The sequence below is a fragment of the Procambarus clarkii genome, chromosome 23 (genome assembly GCF_040958095.1).
Source record: "Procambarus clarkii isolate CNS0578487 chromosome 23, FALCON_Pclarkii_2.0, whole genome shotgun sequence".
Classification (NCBI taxonomy): domain Eukaryota; kingdom Metazoa; phylum Arthropoda; class Malacostraca; order Decapoda; family Cambaridae; genus Procambarus; species Procambarus clarkii.
The window spans coordinates 23,260,343-23,276,993 of NC_091172.1; the positions used below are offsets into that span (position 1 = coordinate 23,260,343).

The window sequence follows — 16,651 nt, forward strand, 5'->3', positions numbered from 1 at the left end:
CCCGCTGCGAGCTCCAGCTGCCTGGCCCGCTGCGGGCTCCTTACTATACCAGCGGGCTACAGTCCAGCTGGCTACGGTCCAGCTGGCGACAGTCCAGCTGACTGGAGTCCAGCTGGCTACAGTCCAGCTGACTGGAGTCCAGCTGGCTACAGTCCAGCTGACTGGAGTCCAGCTGTGTCGGGCAAGAGTTTTTGTTTCCCCTACCACAGACGTGGCCCGACATTTACAATACTATCCAGCATACACACATTCTCCTGTCCTCCAAGGCCAGGGCCAGAGACGTGTTCAACATGTGAGTGCGTCTCTCCATCTGCCACACTATACAGAACAAGAGGTACTATACCGCATCAGCCCATGCAACACACCGAACCCAACGAACCTACGTACAGAACACGTGTAGATTTATGAGCCCTACATCCCTTTTGATACAGGCTGTGGCCCATAGCGAGAGAATGAGGCGTATGAGCGTGGTGACTGTGGGGGTGTATGGCTGCCCCCTGACCCACACTCTCACTCAGGGGGGGAAGGGAAAGTGGTAGAGGGGCGGGGCCGGTCATCTCTACACGGCATTTGAACCGTCGCTCCGCTCCTGGTACAGTCCCAGTATAACACGGTGGTAGTGGCAGCAGGGGTGGTGGTGGTAGAGGCAGCAGGGGTGGTGGTGGTAGAGGCAGCAGGGGTGGTGGTGGTAGAGGCAGCAGGGGTAATGGTGGTGGTGGTAGAGGCAGCAGGGGTGGTGGTTGTGGTAGAGGCAGCAGGGGTGGTGGTGGTGGTAGAGGCAGCAGGGGTGGTGGTGGTGGTGGTAGAGGCAGCAGGGGTGGTGGTGGTGGTGGTGGTAGAGGCAGCAGGGGTGGTGGTGGTGGTGGTGGTGGTAGAGGCAGCAGGGGTGGTGGTGGTGGTAGAGGCAGCAGGGGTGGTGGTGGTGCTGGTAGAGGCAGCAGGGGTGGTGGTGGTGGTGGTGGTAGAGGCAGCAGGGGTGGTGGTGGTGGTGGTGGTAGAGGCAGCAGGGGTGGTGGTGGTGGTGGTAGAGGCAGCAGGGGTGGTGGTGGTGGTAGTGGCAGCAGGGGTGGTGGTGGTGCTGGTAGAGGCAGCAGGGGTGGTGGTGGTGGTGGTGGTAGAGGCAGCAGGGGTGGTGGTGGTGGTGGTAGAGGCAGCAGGGGTGGTGGTGGTGGTGGTAGTGGCAGCAGGGGTGGTGGTGGTGCTGGTAGAGGCAGCAGGGGTGGTGGTGGTGGTGGTGGTAGAGGCAGCAGGGGTGGTGGTGGTGGTGGTGGTAGAGGCAGCAGGGGTGGTGGTGGTGGTGGTGGTAGAGGCAGCAGGGGTGGTGGTGGTGGTGGTAGAGGCAGCAGGGGTGGTGGTGGTGGTAGTGGCAGCAGGGGTGGTGGTGGTGCTGGTAGAGGCAGCAGGGGTGGTGGTGGTGGTGGTGGTAGAGACAGCAGGGGTGGTGGTGGTGGTAGTGGCAGCAGGGGTGGTGGTGGTGGTGGTAGAGGCTGCAGGAGTGGTGGTGGTGGTAGAGGCAGCAGGTGTGGTGGTGGTAGAGGCAGCAGGGGTGGTGGTGGTAGAGGCAACAGGGGTGGTGGTGGTAGAGGCAGCAGGTGTGGTGGTGGTAGAGACAGCAGGGGTGGTGGTGGTAGAGGCAACAGGGGTGGTGGTGGTAGAGGCAGCAGGGGTGGTGGTGGTAGAGGCAACAGGGGTGGTGGTGGTGGTAGTGGCAGCAGGGGTGGTGGTGGTGGTGGTAGAGGCTGCAGGAGTGGTGGTGGTGGTAGAGGCAGCAGGTGTGGTGGTGGTAGACGCAGCAGGTGTGGTGGTGGTAGAGGCAGCAGGGGTGGTGGTGGAAGAGGCAGCAGGGGTGGTGGTGGTAGAGGCAGCAGGTGTGGTGGTGGTAGAGGCAGCAGGGGTGGTGGTGGTAGAGACAGCAGGGGTGGTGGTGGTAGAGGCAGCAGGGATGGTGGTGGTAGAGGCAACAGGGGTGGTGGTGGTAGAGGGAACAGGGGTGGTGGTGGTAGAGGCTGCAGGAGTGGTGGTGGTGGTAGAGGCAGCAGGGGTGGTGGTGGTAGAGACAACAAGGATGGTAGAGAGACAGTGACAAACTTCCTTGCGGTATAAGCTGGTGATATTTGGTAGGTGTCCGTCACAGATCTCCACAAAAGCTGAGAACTGCTTTTTTCCTCCGATCTGATTTAAGAAAAACAGAATTACAGTTGTCTTGGCCAATATAAATATCAGCGAGGAATGGAGCTTCACTTGATGAATACCGACTCGTGAACAACACAGTATAGGAACACTTTGTCAAGACGTGACAAGTCCTTCACACATACAAGGGCAGGCGCTACCATACCAAGGAGGCCCCCTCCTTATAGGAAGAGAGGTGGCACCTCTGTAACACTAAGGCCACACTGGACAGGTGTGTTGCCAGCCACACCTGCACTAGTCTCCGGGTACACACACACCTGACCACTAAGGCCAAACTGGACAGGTGTGTTGCCAGCCACACCTGCACTAGTCTCCGGGTACACACACACACCTGACCACTAAGGCACCTGACCACTAAGGCCACACTGGACAGGTGTGTTGCCAGCCACACCTGCACTAGTCTCCGGGTACACACACACACCTGACCACTAAGGCCACACTGGACAGGTGTGTTGCCAGCCACACCTGCACTAGTCTTGCTTAAATTATAGTTTGTATTAAAGCTTCAAGTTCACCAGCCGGCAGCTTTACATTTTGTTAATATTATTGAGCGTATTAATGTTCCCGTTGATGATACGAGGAACTCCACCAGTAATACCAACCCCGGCAGATATACCACGATATATATATATATGTCGTACCTAGTAGCCAGAACGCACTTCTCAGCCTACTATGCAAGGCCCGATTTGCCTAATAAGCCAAGTTTTCCTGAATTAATATATTTTCTCTAATTTTTTTCTTATGAAATGATAAAGCTACCCATTTCATTATGTATTTGGTCAATTTCTTTTTATTGGAGTTAAAATTAACGTAGATATATGACAGAACCTAACCAACCCTACCTAACCTAACCTAACCTATCTTTATAGATTAGGTTAAGTTAGGTAGCCGAAAAAGTTAGGTTAGGTTAGGTTAGGTAGGTTAGGTAGTCGAAAAACAATTAATTCATGAAAACTTGGCTTATTAGGCAAATCGGGCCTTGCATAGTAGGCTGAGAAGTGAGTTCTGGCTACTAGGTACGACATATATATATATATATATATATATATATATATATATATATATATATATATATATATATATATATATATATGTATATATATATCCACAAGTGTATATCAGTTCTATGTGTATAGACACTTAATGATTTAGTTTTGTCTTGAACTAATGTCGTGTCTAAAGTAAACAAAGTTGTTGGTAAGGTATTGTTATATTATAATAATTATAATTATAATTATAAAAATTATAATTATAGTTATAACAATTATAATTATAACACTATAATCCTGTAGAGAGTGATAGGTCTCAAGTCCAACACCACTATAAGGAACATATCATCACAACAACTACACCTGAAGGCCAGGAACAGGTGTGTGTGTATGTGTGTGTGTGTGTGTGTGTGTGTGTGTGTGTGTGTGTGTGTGTGTGTGTGTGTGTGTGTGTGTGTGTGGGAGGGAGGCAGCGTGGCTCAGGCTACAGTTATCGGAGTACATGATATTTGGGCTCACATACAAGGCCGAGTGGAATTACCAGAAGGTAAGGGCGCGTCAAAGGTGTGTGTGTGTACTCACCTATTTGTGCTTGCGGGGGTTGAGCTTTGGCTCTTTGGTCCCGCCTCTCAACCGTCAATCAACTGGTGTACAGATTCCTGAGCCTACTGGGCTCTATCATATCTACACTTGAAACTATATATGGAGTCAGCCTCCACCACATCACTGCCTAATGCATTCCATCCGTTAACTACTCTGACACTGAAAAAGTTCCTTCTAACGTCCCTGTGCCTCATGTGGGTACTCAGTTTCCACCTGTGTCCCCTTGTTCGCGTCCCACCAGTGTTGATTAGTTTATCCTTGTTTACCCGGTCGATTCCCCGGAGGATTTTGTAGGTAGTGATCATGTTTCCCCTTACTCTTCTGTCTTCCAATGACGTGAGGTGAATTTCCCGCAGCCTTTCCTCGTAACTCATGCCTCTTAGTTCTGGGACTAGTCTAGTGGCATACCTTTGGACTTTTTCCAGCTTCGTCTTGTGCTTGACAAGGTACGGGCTCCATGCTGGGGCCGCATACTCCAGGATTGGTCTTACATATGTGGTGTACAAGATTCTGAATGATTCCTTACACAGGTTCCTGAACGCCGTTCTGATGTTAGCCAGCCTCGCATATGCCGCAGACGTAATTCTTTTTATGTGGGCTTCAGGAGACAGGTTTGGTGTGATATCAACTCCTAGATTTTTCTCTCTGTCCGTTTCATTAAGTACTTCATCTCCTATTCTGTATCCTGTGTCTGGCCTTCTGTTTCCACTACCTAGTTTCATTTCTTTGCATTTACTCGGGTTGAACTTCAACGGCCATTTGTTGGACCATTCACTCAGTCTGTCTAGGTCATCTTGTAGCCTCCTACTATCATTCTCTGTTTCAATCCTCCTCATAATTTTTGCATCATCGACAAACATTGAGAGAAACGATTCTATACCCTCTGGGAGATCATTTACATATATCAGAAACAGTATAGGTCCAAGGACTGACCCCTGCGGGACTCCACTTGTAACGTCTCGCCAACCTGAGACCTCACCCCTCACACAGACTCGTTGTCTCCTGTTGCTTAGGTACTCCTTTATCCAATGGAGTACCTTTCCTTTCACTCCAGCCTGCATCTCCAGCTTTTTTTACTAGCCTCTTGTGTGGTACTGTATCAAAGGCTTTCTGACAATCCAAAAATATGCAGTCTGCTCACCCTTCTCTTTCTTGCCTGGTCGTAGAATTCAAGTAACCCTGTGAGGCAGGACCTGCCATACCTGAACCCATGTTGATGCTGTGTTACAAAGTTCTTTCGCTCCAGATGCTCCACTAGCTTTCTTCGCACAATCTTCTCCATCAGCTTGCATGGTATGCAGGTTAGGGACACTGGCCTGTAGTTCAGTGCCTCCTGTCTATCCCCTTTCTTGTATATCGGGACTGCGTTAGCTGCTTTCCAAATATCTGGCAGTTCCCCTGTTGCCAGTGATTTGTTATACACTATGGAGAGTGGTAGGCACAGTTCTTCTGTTCCTTCCATTAGTATCTATGGGGAGATTCCATCTGGTCCTATAGCCTTTGTCACATCCAACTCCAGTAAACACTTCCTTACTTCCCCGCTGGTAGGTAATCTCAAACTCTTCCAGTGGTTCCTGGTTAGCTATTCCTTCTCTTATCTCTGGAATTTCTCCTTGCTCTAAGGTGAAGACCTCCTGGAATTCCTTATTCAATTCCTCACACACTTCCTTGTCGTTTGTAGTGAATCCTTCCGCCCCTATCCTTAATTTCATAACTTGTTCCTTTACTGTTGTTTTTCTCCTGATGTGGCTATGCAGCAATTTAGGCTGAGTCTTTGCCTTGCTTGCGATGTCATTTTCGTATTGTCTTTCTGCCTCTCTTCTCATCCTGACATATTCATTCCTGGCATTCTGGTATCTTTCTCTGCTCTCCAGTGTCCTGTTATTCCTATAGTTTCTCCATGCCCTTTAACTTTGTTGCTTAGCTAGACTACATCTCTGATTAAACCATGGGTTTCTCATCTTCAATTCACTGTTTTCCTTTTGGACTGAGACAAACTTGTTTGCTGCGTCCTTGCACTTCTGCGTGATGTAGTCCATCATATCTTGGGTCGTCTTTTCCCTGAGCTCTGTTTCCCATGCTATATCTGTTAGGAATTTTCTTATCTCCTCATAGTTTCCCTTTTGGTATGCTAACCTTTTGGTTTCGGTATCCCTTCTCGAGTTCAATAACCCTTCTTCAATCAGGTACTCAAACACCAGTACACTGTGGTCACTCATTCCTACTGGGTCCTCAAAACCGATTTCTCTTATGTCGGAGTCGTTCAGGGTGAAGACCAGGTCGAGTCTCGCTGGTTCGTCATTTCCTCTCATCCTTGTGGGTTCTCTAACATGCTGGGTTAAAAAGTTTCTAGTCACCACCTCCAATAGATTGGCTCTCCACGTATCCTCGCCTCCGTGCGGTTCCTTATTCTCCCAGTCAATCCTTCCGTGATTGAAGTCGCCCATGATGAGCAGGTGGGATCTATTTCTACAGGCAGCAGAGGCTGCCCTCTCAATTATAGTGTTAACTGCCTTGTTGTTGTTTTCATACTCTTGACTGGGTCTCCTGTCATTTGGTGGAGGGTTGTATATTACTGCTACTACTATTCTTGGTCCTCCCATTGTCATGGTGCCTGCTATGTAGTCTCTGAACTCCTCACAGCCTGGGATGGCCATCTCCTTAAAACTCCATTTCTTTCTCATGAGTAGGGCCACTCCGCCTCCTCCCCTACCTTCCCTCTCTTTCCTTATTACTGTGTACTCCTGGGGGAAACACGGCATTTTTGTGTGTGTGTGTGTGTGTGTGTGTGTGTGTGTGTGTGTGTGTGTGTGTGTGTGTGTGTGTGTGTGTGTGTGTGTGTGTGTGTGTGTGTGTGTGTGTGTGTGTGTATTTACAATTAGTATCTGCACAATCGAGGTATTAGCTCTTAGACCCCGCCTTTCTAACCAATTTATTTTTCCTCTATTATGTCGACTACATACATATTTATTTCTAACAAACGTACACACATCCACACACACACACACACACATCCACAGGAAGCAACCCGTAGCAGCTGTCTAACTCCCAGATACCTATTTACTGATAGGTGAACAGATGCACAAGGGTGAAAGAAATAGTGTGTGTGTGTGTATATATATATGTGCGTGTGTTCATCAACATGAACAACAGGGAACGTGTATAGTACCTGTTCTCAAACATACAGAAAGAACTCTAGGCGAAGAAGCTGTTCTTAGACGTTAAGAACATGGGAATCTGTTGATTATCTGTTCTTAAACGTTAAGAACAGGAATATCATGTTCAAGTACAACACAATATCCTAATTTTTGTGGGACAAAAAATATAGAATTTTATTTTTCGAACTGTGGGACTGGGCGGGGGACTTACCTGGGTGGTGGGTGGGGGAGGGGAGGCCCGGAGGGGTGGCGGGAGAGGTGGCCGCCGCCGGCGCTGACGGAGACCCCTGACCCGCGGGAGATGACTGCTGCTGCTGCGGCGCCATCACCCTCACTGACCTGTAGAGACACTCACTGTAGATACTCTCACCAACCTCCACACTCACTGTAGATACTCTCACCAACCTCCACACTCACTGTAGATACTCTCACCGACCTCCACACTCACTGTAGATACTCTCACCGACCTCCACACTCACTGTAGATACTCTCACCGACCTCCACACTCACTGTAGATACTCTCACCGACCTCCACACTCACTGTAGATACTCTCACCGACCTCCACACTCACTGTAGATACTCTCACCAACCTCCAGACACACTCAGATACTCTCACTGACCTCCAGACACACTCAGATGTTCTCACCGATCTCCAGACACACTCAGATTACTCACACTGACCTCCAGACACACTCAGATGCTCTCACCAACCTGCAGGCACACTCAGATGCTCTCATTGACCTCCAGACATACTCAGATTTCTCATATCGACCTCCAGATACACTCAGATTACTCACACCGACCTCCAGACAGACTCAGATACTCTCACCAATCTCCAGACACACTCAGATACTCACACCAACCTCCAGACACACTCAGATACTCACAACGACCTCCAGACACACTCAGATTACTCACAACGACCTCCAGACACACTCAGATTACTCACACCGACCTCCAGAAACACTCAGATACTCACACCGACCTCCATACACACTCAGATACTAACACCGACCTCCAGACACACTCAGATTACTCACACCGACCTCCAGACACACTCAGATACTCACACCGACCTCCAGACACACTCAGATACTCACACCGACCTCCAGACACACTCAGATACTCACACCGACCTCCAGACACACTCAGATACTCACACCGACCTCCAGACACACTCAGATTACTCACACCGACTTCCAGACACACTCAGATACTCACACAGACCTCCAGACACACTCAGATTACTCACACCGACCTCCAGACACACTCAGATTACTCACACCGACCTCCAGACACACTCAGATTACTCACACCGACCTTCAGACACACTCAGATTACTCACACCGACCTCCAAACACACTCAGATACTCACACCAACCTCCAGACACACTCAGATTACTCACACCGACCTCCAAACACACTCAGATACTCACACCGACCTCCAGACACACTCAGATTACTCACACCGACCTTCAGACACACTCAGATTACTCACACCGACCTCCAAACACACTCAGATACTCACACCAACCTCCAGACACACTCAGATTACTCACACCGACCTCCAAACACACTCAGATACTCACACTGACCTTCAGACACACTCAGATTACTCACCAGCAGAATCTAAGCAAAAGATTCCTCTGCTTTTTCTTTTTTGTTCCATTTGTGCTGGGATAAATGTGTCTAAATCCTCCTGACACTTCTCGTTGATGTAATCCATCATGTCTTGTACAAACTTTTCTCCGAGTTCAGTTTCCAAACGATATTTTTATTAGAAATTGTCTCATCTCATCATAGTTTCTCTTTCGGTATGTCAGGCCCTTGCTTCCTCGTCCTTTCTCTGGGGAGATTACTCCTACGTCCACCAGATACTCAAGTATCAGTTACCTGTGACACTGGTCACTCATTCCCATGAGGGCTTCCAACTACCTGACTTTACGGGCTATAGGTGTCTCGAACACCCGCTCTCTGACATGAGAGGCCAGTTTTTATATGTGTGTGTGTATATATATATATATATATATATATATATATATATATATATATATATATATATATATATAATATATATATATATATATATATATATATATATATATATATATATATATATATATATATATATATATATATAATATATATATGTGGTGCTGCTTCTTTCAGGGAATCGCAGAAAATTATTAAATATAGAGGTCTAGCACACTGCTACAGCTTTGTTCCGATCGGCTCGGAGACCCTCGGTTCGTGGGGAAAAATGTGCATTGAAGTTCCTGAAGGAATTGGGGGACAAATTGATCAGCGCTACAAAAGACCAGAGAGCAAAAAGTTTCTTGTTCCAGCGCCTCAGTGTTGCGATTCAGAGGGGAAATGCCTGTTGCGTCTTGGGCACTAGTCCAACTTCAGAGGAATTCAAAGAAGTGTTTGACTTGCAACAATGATCGAACCCGTCTGTGACATTCATCAATGTTTCCCAGTGTTGTGTTTTTTAAGAGATCCATAACCTTTAAGCACCTTTTTGCATTATTATTTTTGTATCAACCCATGTATATCTTGTAACCATCAAATGCATAATTAAGCACAAAAAATAAAAAAAGGAAGGGGGTGGTAGGAGAAAAGCACACAGAAACTGTATTGGAGGGGATCTAAACATTCCCTCTAATGCGTTATGCGTGGTTTCCTCCGAGGCTATGGGTCCCCCTTCTTCCAGCTAGAGGTGGTACTCCCTATATATATATATATATATATATATATATATATATATATATATATATATATATATATATATATATATATATATATATATATATGCGGAAAATGAGTATATGCGGAAATCTTTCTTTCTTATGCGGAAAAGTCACAGAAAAAATAAGAGGGAAAAGTTCAACGTTTCAGCCTGTTGTTGACAAAGGCTCTTCCCAGCCCAAACGTTCAACATTTCCTTCCCATTTCTCTGGGACTTTTCCGCATTCCATTGATCAGTGTTTCTTTATCACCAGTTGCATATATATATATATATATATATATATATATATATATATATATATATATATATATATATATATATATATATGTATATATATATATATATATATATATATATATATATATATATATATATATATATATATATATATATATATATATATATATATATATATATATTTATATACCAAGCTTGAATGCTCCCAGGCATATATGCGACTAAAAACTCCACACCCCAGAAGTGACTCGAACGCAGACCACCAGGAGCACAATGCAATGCTTGTTCGCATTTGTGTTGCTCACGTAGCTACACAAAATGAGGTGATTTCATGAAATAACTGTGCCCGAGATTACCATCAAAGTGCCGTCGGGGCGATGGGGAATTAGCCTGGGCTACCATCGTCTTTTGTACGGTCACTGATGGTCAAGCGGTTTAAGGTACCGTGCACCCCAGCTGCATTGTGCTGGGGGTACACACACACACACAACACATAAGTAAAAACTGGCCTCTCATGTCAGAGAACGGGTGTTCGAGACACCTATAGCCCAAGGTGAATGAAATGTTACGTCCAGGGTAGTGTGGCATTCAGGTTATGTGATTTAGGGCGTGGTTATCTTAATCCTTCAGTGATAGCCGCCAGGGATATATATATATATATATATATATATATATATATATATATATATATATATATATATATATATATATATATATATATATATATATATATATATATATATATATATGTGTGTGTGTGTGTGTGTGTGTGTGTGTATATGTATATGTATATAAAATATACAAATATATCCTGTCAAGGAGCATGCCAGGACACAAGACAAGTAACGAGACACAGACGAGGGGACACGAGACACAGACGAGGGGACACGAGACACAGACGAGGGGACACGAGACACAGACAAGGGGACACGATACAATTCAAAGAAAACGTGACTAAACATTACCTGTGGAAGGCGAACTGCTGCCTCAGGTCAGACAAGGAAGTAATGAGGTCTTGAGCGAGCACAACGCCTCTCCGAGGTCTTGGGGTATGAGAATCGCACTTTACCTTGGGTTTACCCCTCGGTCAAACACTAGTAAACTCTGTTTCACTTATGTAAACTTATATATATTTATATTTCACGGGTTAAGTCTCAATGTGTTATTGAGTGCAGGAAGACACTGTTAAAGTCGCACACTTGGTGGGTAGTAATCCAGCACTTGAGAGCTCCTGCTAGGACGTTGAGGGCGTGAGGGAGCACCAGGAACATATCCAGGGACCACTGGGGCAGAAGAGGCAGTGTGAGGAGGAGCAGAGCGCGGGTGATCTCAAGGCCTGGCAGGCAGCGGCGCTAGAGAGAGAGAAGCGCGTCCGACACTAGCCACTGCCGTGAGCACACTGACTGCCTCTGACTGCCACCCCGCCTGGCCGCCAGGCCGCCCCTCCACCCACGCCTTGTACCCTCACCAGGCCGCCCCACCACCCACGCCTTGTACCCTCACCAGGCCGCCCCTCCACCCACGCCTTGTACCCTCACCAGGCCGCCCCTCCACCCACGCCTTGTACCCTCACCAGGCCGCCCCACCACCCACGCCTTGTACCCTCACCAGGCCGCCCCTCCACCCACGCCTTGTACCCTCACCAGGCCGCCCCTCCACCCACGCCTTGTACCCTCACCAGGCCGCCCCACCACCCACGCCTTGTACCCTCACCAGGCCGCCCCACCACCCACGCCTTGTACCCTCACCAGGCCGCCCCACCACCCACGCCTTGTACCGTCACCAGGCCGCCCCACCACCCACGCCTTGTACCCTCACCAGGCCGCCCCACCACCCACGCCTTGTACCCTCACCAGGCCGCCCCACCACCCACGCCTTGTACCCTCACCAGGCCGCCCCACCACCCACGCCTTGTACCCTCACCAGGCCGCCCCACCACCCGCGCCTTGTACCCTCACCAGGCCGCCCCACCACCCACGCCTTGTACCACCCTGCTATCATATACATGGTCGGTATCAACAGAGGATTGTTTAATCAGCGGAACAGCAGGAGGAGGTCGCCAGGGGGCTGATCGTCGCTGTTATGACGACGGAACATGGGTACAATGGTACCTTAATACGGAACATAGATAAGACGAATATGAAATGTATGTTTGGGAAGGAAAGCGCTTGGAAGATGGATGATTAATTTCTGATGAAAAGCCTGGGATAAATTGGGTTTATAGAGGAAGAGGCTTCACTCTTCAGTATGGGTAAAGTTGACCACTTTATCCATCCAAGGTGTTGCCTGCCTTGACCGTGGGTGTAGGACGGTGGTCAAGGCAGCTCAAGGTCAGGGGTCACACATAGACTGTCAGGTTATGTAAAGAGTGTTTCTCCCGAGACGAGCAGCTGGGAGCAACAGAAGCGCTCGTCTTTACATGAATTAATATCATCGTAGTGTTTGTTGGTTTGTGAAATATATCCCAGATTTTCCCCGGGCGAGATTGCTACCTGTTGGTCGTTGAAATCACTCGCTCTCAACATTTTTCTTTAGCGAATTTTGTTTTCTTTCAGCCACTTTGAAGTTTAAAGGGTACAGAGGTTTAAAAGATACACTTGTCCCTTCACTTTCTAGTGTGTGGTTTTGATCAATATATTTCAGCCACGTTATTGTGACTCATCGTCTGCAAAACTAATAATTTTTGTAATTATCTTTCTAGAGAATGTAATTTAAGATTTTTAAATTGTTTTTCCACATGAAAGATTTATAATTCCTGGGAATAACTTTGCCATCCTTTTCTGAACAAGTTCAGATGAATGTGTGTCCATCCTATAGTATGGGCGACCACAACTGAAGTGCATAATCTAAGTGTTTAGATTACACCACGGCAGTCTCCGTGGTGTAGTGGTAAGACACTCGCCTGGCGTTCCGCGAGCGCTATGTCATGGGTTCGTATCCTGGCCGGGGAAGATTTACTGGGCGCAATTCCTTAACTGTAGCCTCTGTTTAACGCAACAGTAAAATGTGTACTTGGATGAAAAAACGATTCTTCGCGGCAGGGGATCGTATTCCAGGGACCATAGGATTAAGGACCTGCCCGAAACGCTACGCGTACTAGTGCTGTACAAGAATGTAACAACTCTTGTATATATCTCAAAAAAAAAAAAAAAAAAAAAAAAAAAAAAAAAAAAAAAAAGTGGAGCCTAACAAGGTAAGATAAAGCTGGAGAATAACAAATGAACAAATCCCCAAGGGCCCGTGACGAGGATTCGAACCTACGCCCGAGAACATCCCAGACGCTGCTAAGTAAATTCAGTAGAATTTCTGGTTGTAATTCTTATACCCTGTCGTAGCTCAGTCGATTAAGGCAGCGTCTGGAATACTCTCGGACGTAGGTTCGAATCCTCGTCACGGCCCTTGTGGCTTTGTTCATTTGATGCATCAAGCTATTGTGATTCCTGTGTGTACTGGAGAATAACATTAGGTATATTATGGCAAACGCTTCTGGAAATAAATTCCAGTATCCTATTTGCCCAGTTCTGAGGGAAGCATGAGGCCTGTACGTGTGCACACTCCTCATGCTTGCTCTGATGTACGTGTGCACACTCCTCATGCTTGCTCTGATGTACGTGTGCACACTCCTCATGCTTGCTCTGATGTACGTGTGCACACTCCTCATGCTTGCTCTGATGTACGTGTGCACACTCATGCTTGCTCTGATGTACGTGTGCACAGGCTTCATGCTTGCTCTGATGTACGTGTGCACAGGCCTCATGCTTGCTCTGATGTACGTGTGCACAGGCTTCATGCTTGCTCTGATGTACGTGTGCACAGGCCTCATGCTTGCTCTGATGTACGTGTGCACAGGCCTCATGCTTGCTCTGATGTACGTGTGCACAGGCCTCATGCTTGCTCTGATGTACGTGTGCACAGGTTTCATGCTTGCTCTAATGTACGTGTGCACAGGCCTCATGCTTGCTCTGATGTACGTGTGCACAGGCCTCATGCTTGCTCTGATGTACGTGTGCACAGGCTTCATGCTTGCTCTGATGTACGTGTGCACAGGCCTCATGCTTGCTCTGATGTACGTGTGCACAGGCCTCATGCTTGCTCTGATGTACGTGTGCACAGGCCTCATGCTTGCTCTGATGTACGTGTGCACAGGCCTCATGCTTGCTCTGAAGTACGTGTGCACAGGCCTCATGCTTGCTCTGATGTACGTGTGCACAAGCCTCATGCTTGCTCTGATGTACGTGTGCACAGGCCTCATGCTTGCTCTGATGTACGTGTGCACAGGCCTCATGCTTGCTCTGATGTACGTGTGCACAGGCCTCATGCTTGCTCTCGTCTCACTGGAATTTCCAGGTCCTGAGGCCTGCGCGTGCTGGAAGTCGGGTCAATAGTTAGAAGAGGAGGGGGAGGGGGAGGGGGGAGGGGGAGGGGGGGAGGGGAAGGGGGAGGAGGAAAAGGATGGAGGAGTAAAAGGAAGAGAATAGGAAGAGAAGGAGCAGTAGGTGGACGAGGAAGATCAGGAGGTTAGAAGGAGACTATCCTTGTATACACCTTTGTAATTCTCTTCACTATCTTATATGTTGCGATCATGTCCCCCCCGTTTCTCTCCCTCGCGTGATGTGAGAGCTTCCTTTAACCTATCATCTTAGTTTAGCCCTCTTAGCTCTGCCACTAATCTGGTTTTAAACCTTTGTATTTGTTTAGGTTTTTTGTTTTATTCTTCACAGGGATTCGAGGCTTGTGATGCATGTACCGGTAGTGGTGGAACACAGGTGTGTAGACTGTCTGGACAGATGCCTCATGGTTTAAGGTCTCTAAACCACCTTCGTCAGGGTCCCGTACACTGCCCAAACTGTTCTGTTCATGTGTGCCTCTGGAGACAGTGTTAGAGTTATATCCACTCTCAAATACTTTTCCCTTTCAGACTTCTCTAGTTGCCTTCTCCTTATGGTGTAGATATCTTAAGTCTCTTCCTATCTTCATTACCTTACACTTGTTGGGATCGAATTCTAGCAACCATTGGTTTGTCCACTCCTGGAATTTATCATGGTCATCCTGTAACTTTCTGCGGTTCTCGGTTTTTACATTTATCATCAGCATATCATCATCGTCAGCAAACATTGACATGCACGAGTTCACTGCCTTAGGTAGACCACTCACATAAATTAGGAACAGTAGAGGGTCCTAGGACTGACCCTTGGGGAACTCCACTTGCTACCTTCCTCCAACTCGAAAACTCATCGTGAAACCTCACTGTGCCACAGAGAAGCACAGAGTCTGTGCCGCTCTGTTCCCTGTCCTTCAGGTAGTCTCTTACCCCAGGTTAGTCTTTACAGGTGTACCAGCCTCCTTCTCCATCTTGTACACTATAACCTTTCATCAGCAACAGCATCAAAAGAATTTTGAGATCCCAGGAAAATACACTTCCCGTCCTTCTTGGTGTCTTATATTAGTACCCGGCTCCTGGCACCCGGCTCCCGGCACCCGGCACCCGGCTCCTGGCACCCGGCTCCTGGCACCCGGCTCCTGGCACCCAGCACCTGGCACCCGGCTCCTGGCACCCGGCTCCTGGCACCCGGCTCCTGGCACCCGGCTCCTGGCACCCGGCTCCCGGCTCCCGGCTCCTGGCACCCGGCTCCTGGCACCCAGCACCTGGCACCCGGCTCCTGGCACCCGGCTCCCGGCTCCCGGCTCCCGGCTCCTGGCACCCGGCTCCCGGCACCCAGCACCCGGCTCCTGGCACCCAGCACCTGGCACCCGGCACCGGCACCCGGCACCCAGCACCCGGCACCCGACACCCGGCCAGGCAGCCCGATGACTCGCACACTGAGGCAAGTCACCTCCACTGACACACGGGGAACTCCCGCGCCTGCTGCTGCGCCTCCACACCATCACACACGGCCCGTGACCACACCCTGCCTTCACCCCTTGTGTCACACCCTGCCTCCACCCCTTGTGTCACACCCTGCCTCCACCCCGTGTGTCACACCCTGCCTCCACCCCTTGTGTCACACCCTGCCTCCACCCCTTGTGTCACACCCTGCCTCCACCCCTTGTGTCACACCCTGCCTCCACCCCGTGTGTCACACCCTCCTCACACCGAGCCCTCATTATCCCCATTCAGATGTCCACCTACCCACTCCTCCCATCTTCCTCCCTCCTTCCCCCATACCCTGCCTGTCCCCCCTTCCCTACCTCCCTCCCCCCCCTGCACCTGACCTCAGAGGCCCTGTTAACAATCTCTCAACTTGCCACACCCACAAACACCACTCCCCACACCAGAGGAATACTAATCAAGAAGATAAAGTGATGCTGGAGTTTAACTGAAGCAAGTGTAAAGTAATACAGATAGATGTAGGGAGCAGGAGGCCAGATACAGGTTTACATTTGGGAGAACGATCTGATATCACGCCCCCAGAAGCCCATATCAAAAAGATATCATCATCAGCATATGCGAGGCTGGCAAACATAATAACTGTCTTTAGAAACTTGTGTAAGGACTCATTCAGAATCTTGTATACCACGTATGTCAGACCAATCCTGAAGCATGCAGTTTCAGCTTAGAATCCATATATAGTCTAGCACAAGACTAAGTTGGAGAAGGTTCACAGGTATGCCACCAGTTTAGTACCCGAGCTGAGGGGTATGAGGTACGAGGAAACACTACGTGAACTAAACCTCACGTTCCTGGAAGAATTAAGAGTTAGGGGAAGACATAATCATCATTATT

At 48.4% G+C, this 16,651-nt stretch overlaps 3 protein-coding genes across 3 annotated transcripts in view; 2 read left to right on the forward strand and 1 right to left on the reverse strand.

The window, feature by feature from the left end:
* Nucleotides 1–11,504, reverse strand: part of LOC123763941 (uncharacterized) — a 54,772-nt gene extending 43,268 nt beyond the window's left edge. Inside the window, exons 1-2 of the mRNA XM_045751272.2 lie at nt 10,893–11,504; nt 7,152–7,279 (exon numbers count right to left, since the gene is read on the reverse strand). Of these exons, the coding sequence (XP_045607228.2) occupies nt 7,152–7,266 (115 nt within the window). The 5' untranslated portion in view covers nt 7,267–7,279; nt 10,893–11,504. The remainder of the gene's footprint in view (nt 1–7,151; nt 7,280–10,892) is intronic.
* LOC138367770 (protein LIAT1-like) lies at nt 7,669–8,535 on the forward strand. Its single transcript, XM_069329728.1, has one exon. The coding sequence runs from the start codon at nt 7,669–7,671 to the stop codon at nt 8,533–8,535; it is 867 nt and encodes a 288-aa protein (XP_069185829.1).
* Nucleotides 11,505–13,487: 1,983 nt separating the features above from the next.
* On the forward strand, nt 13,488–14,312 carry LOC138367771 (uncharacterized). Its single transcript, XM_069329729.1, has one exon. It carries the CDS (start codon nt 13,488–13,490, stop codon nt 14,310–14,312), a length of 825 nt encoding a protein of 274 aa, XP_069185830.1.
* Nucleotides 14,313–16,651: the final 2,339 nt, after the last annotated feature.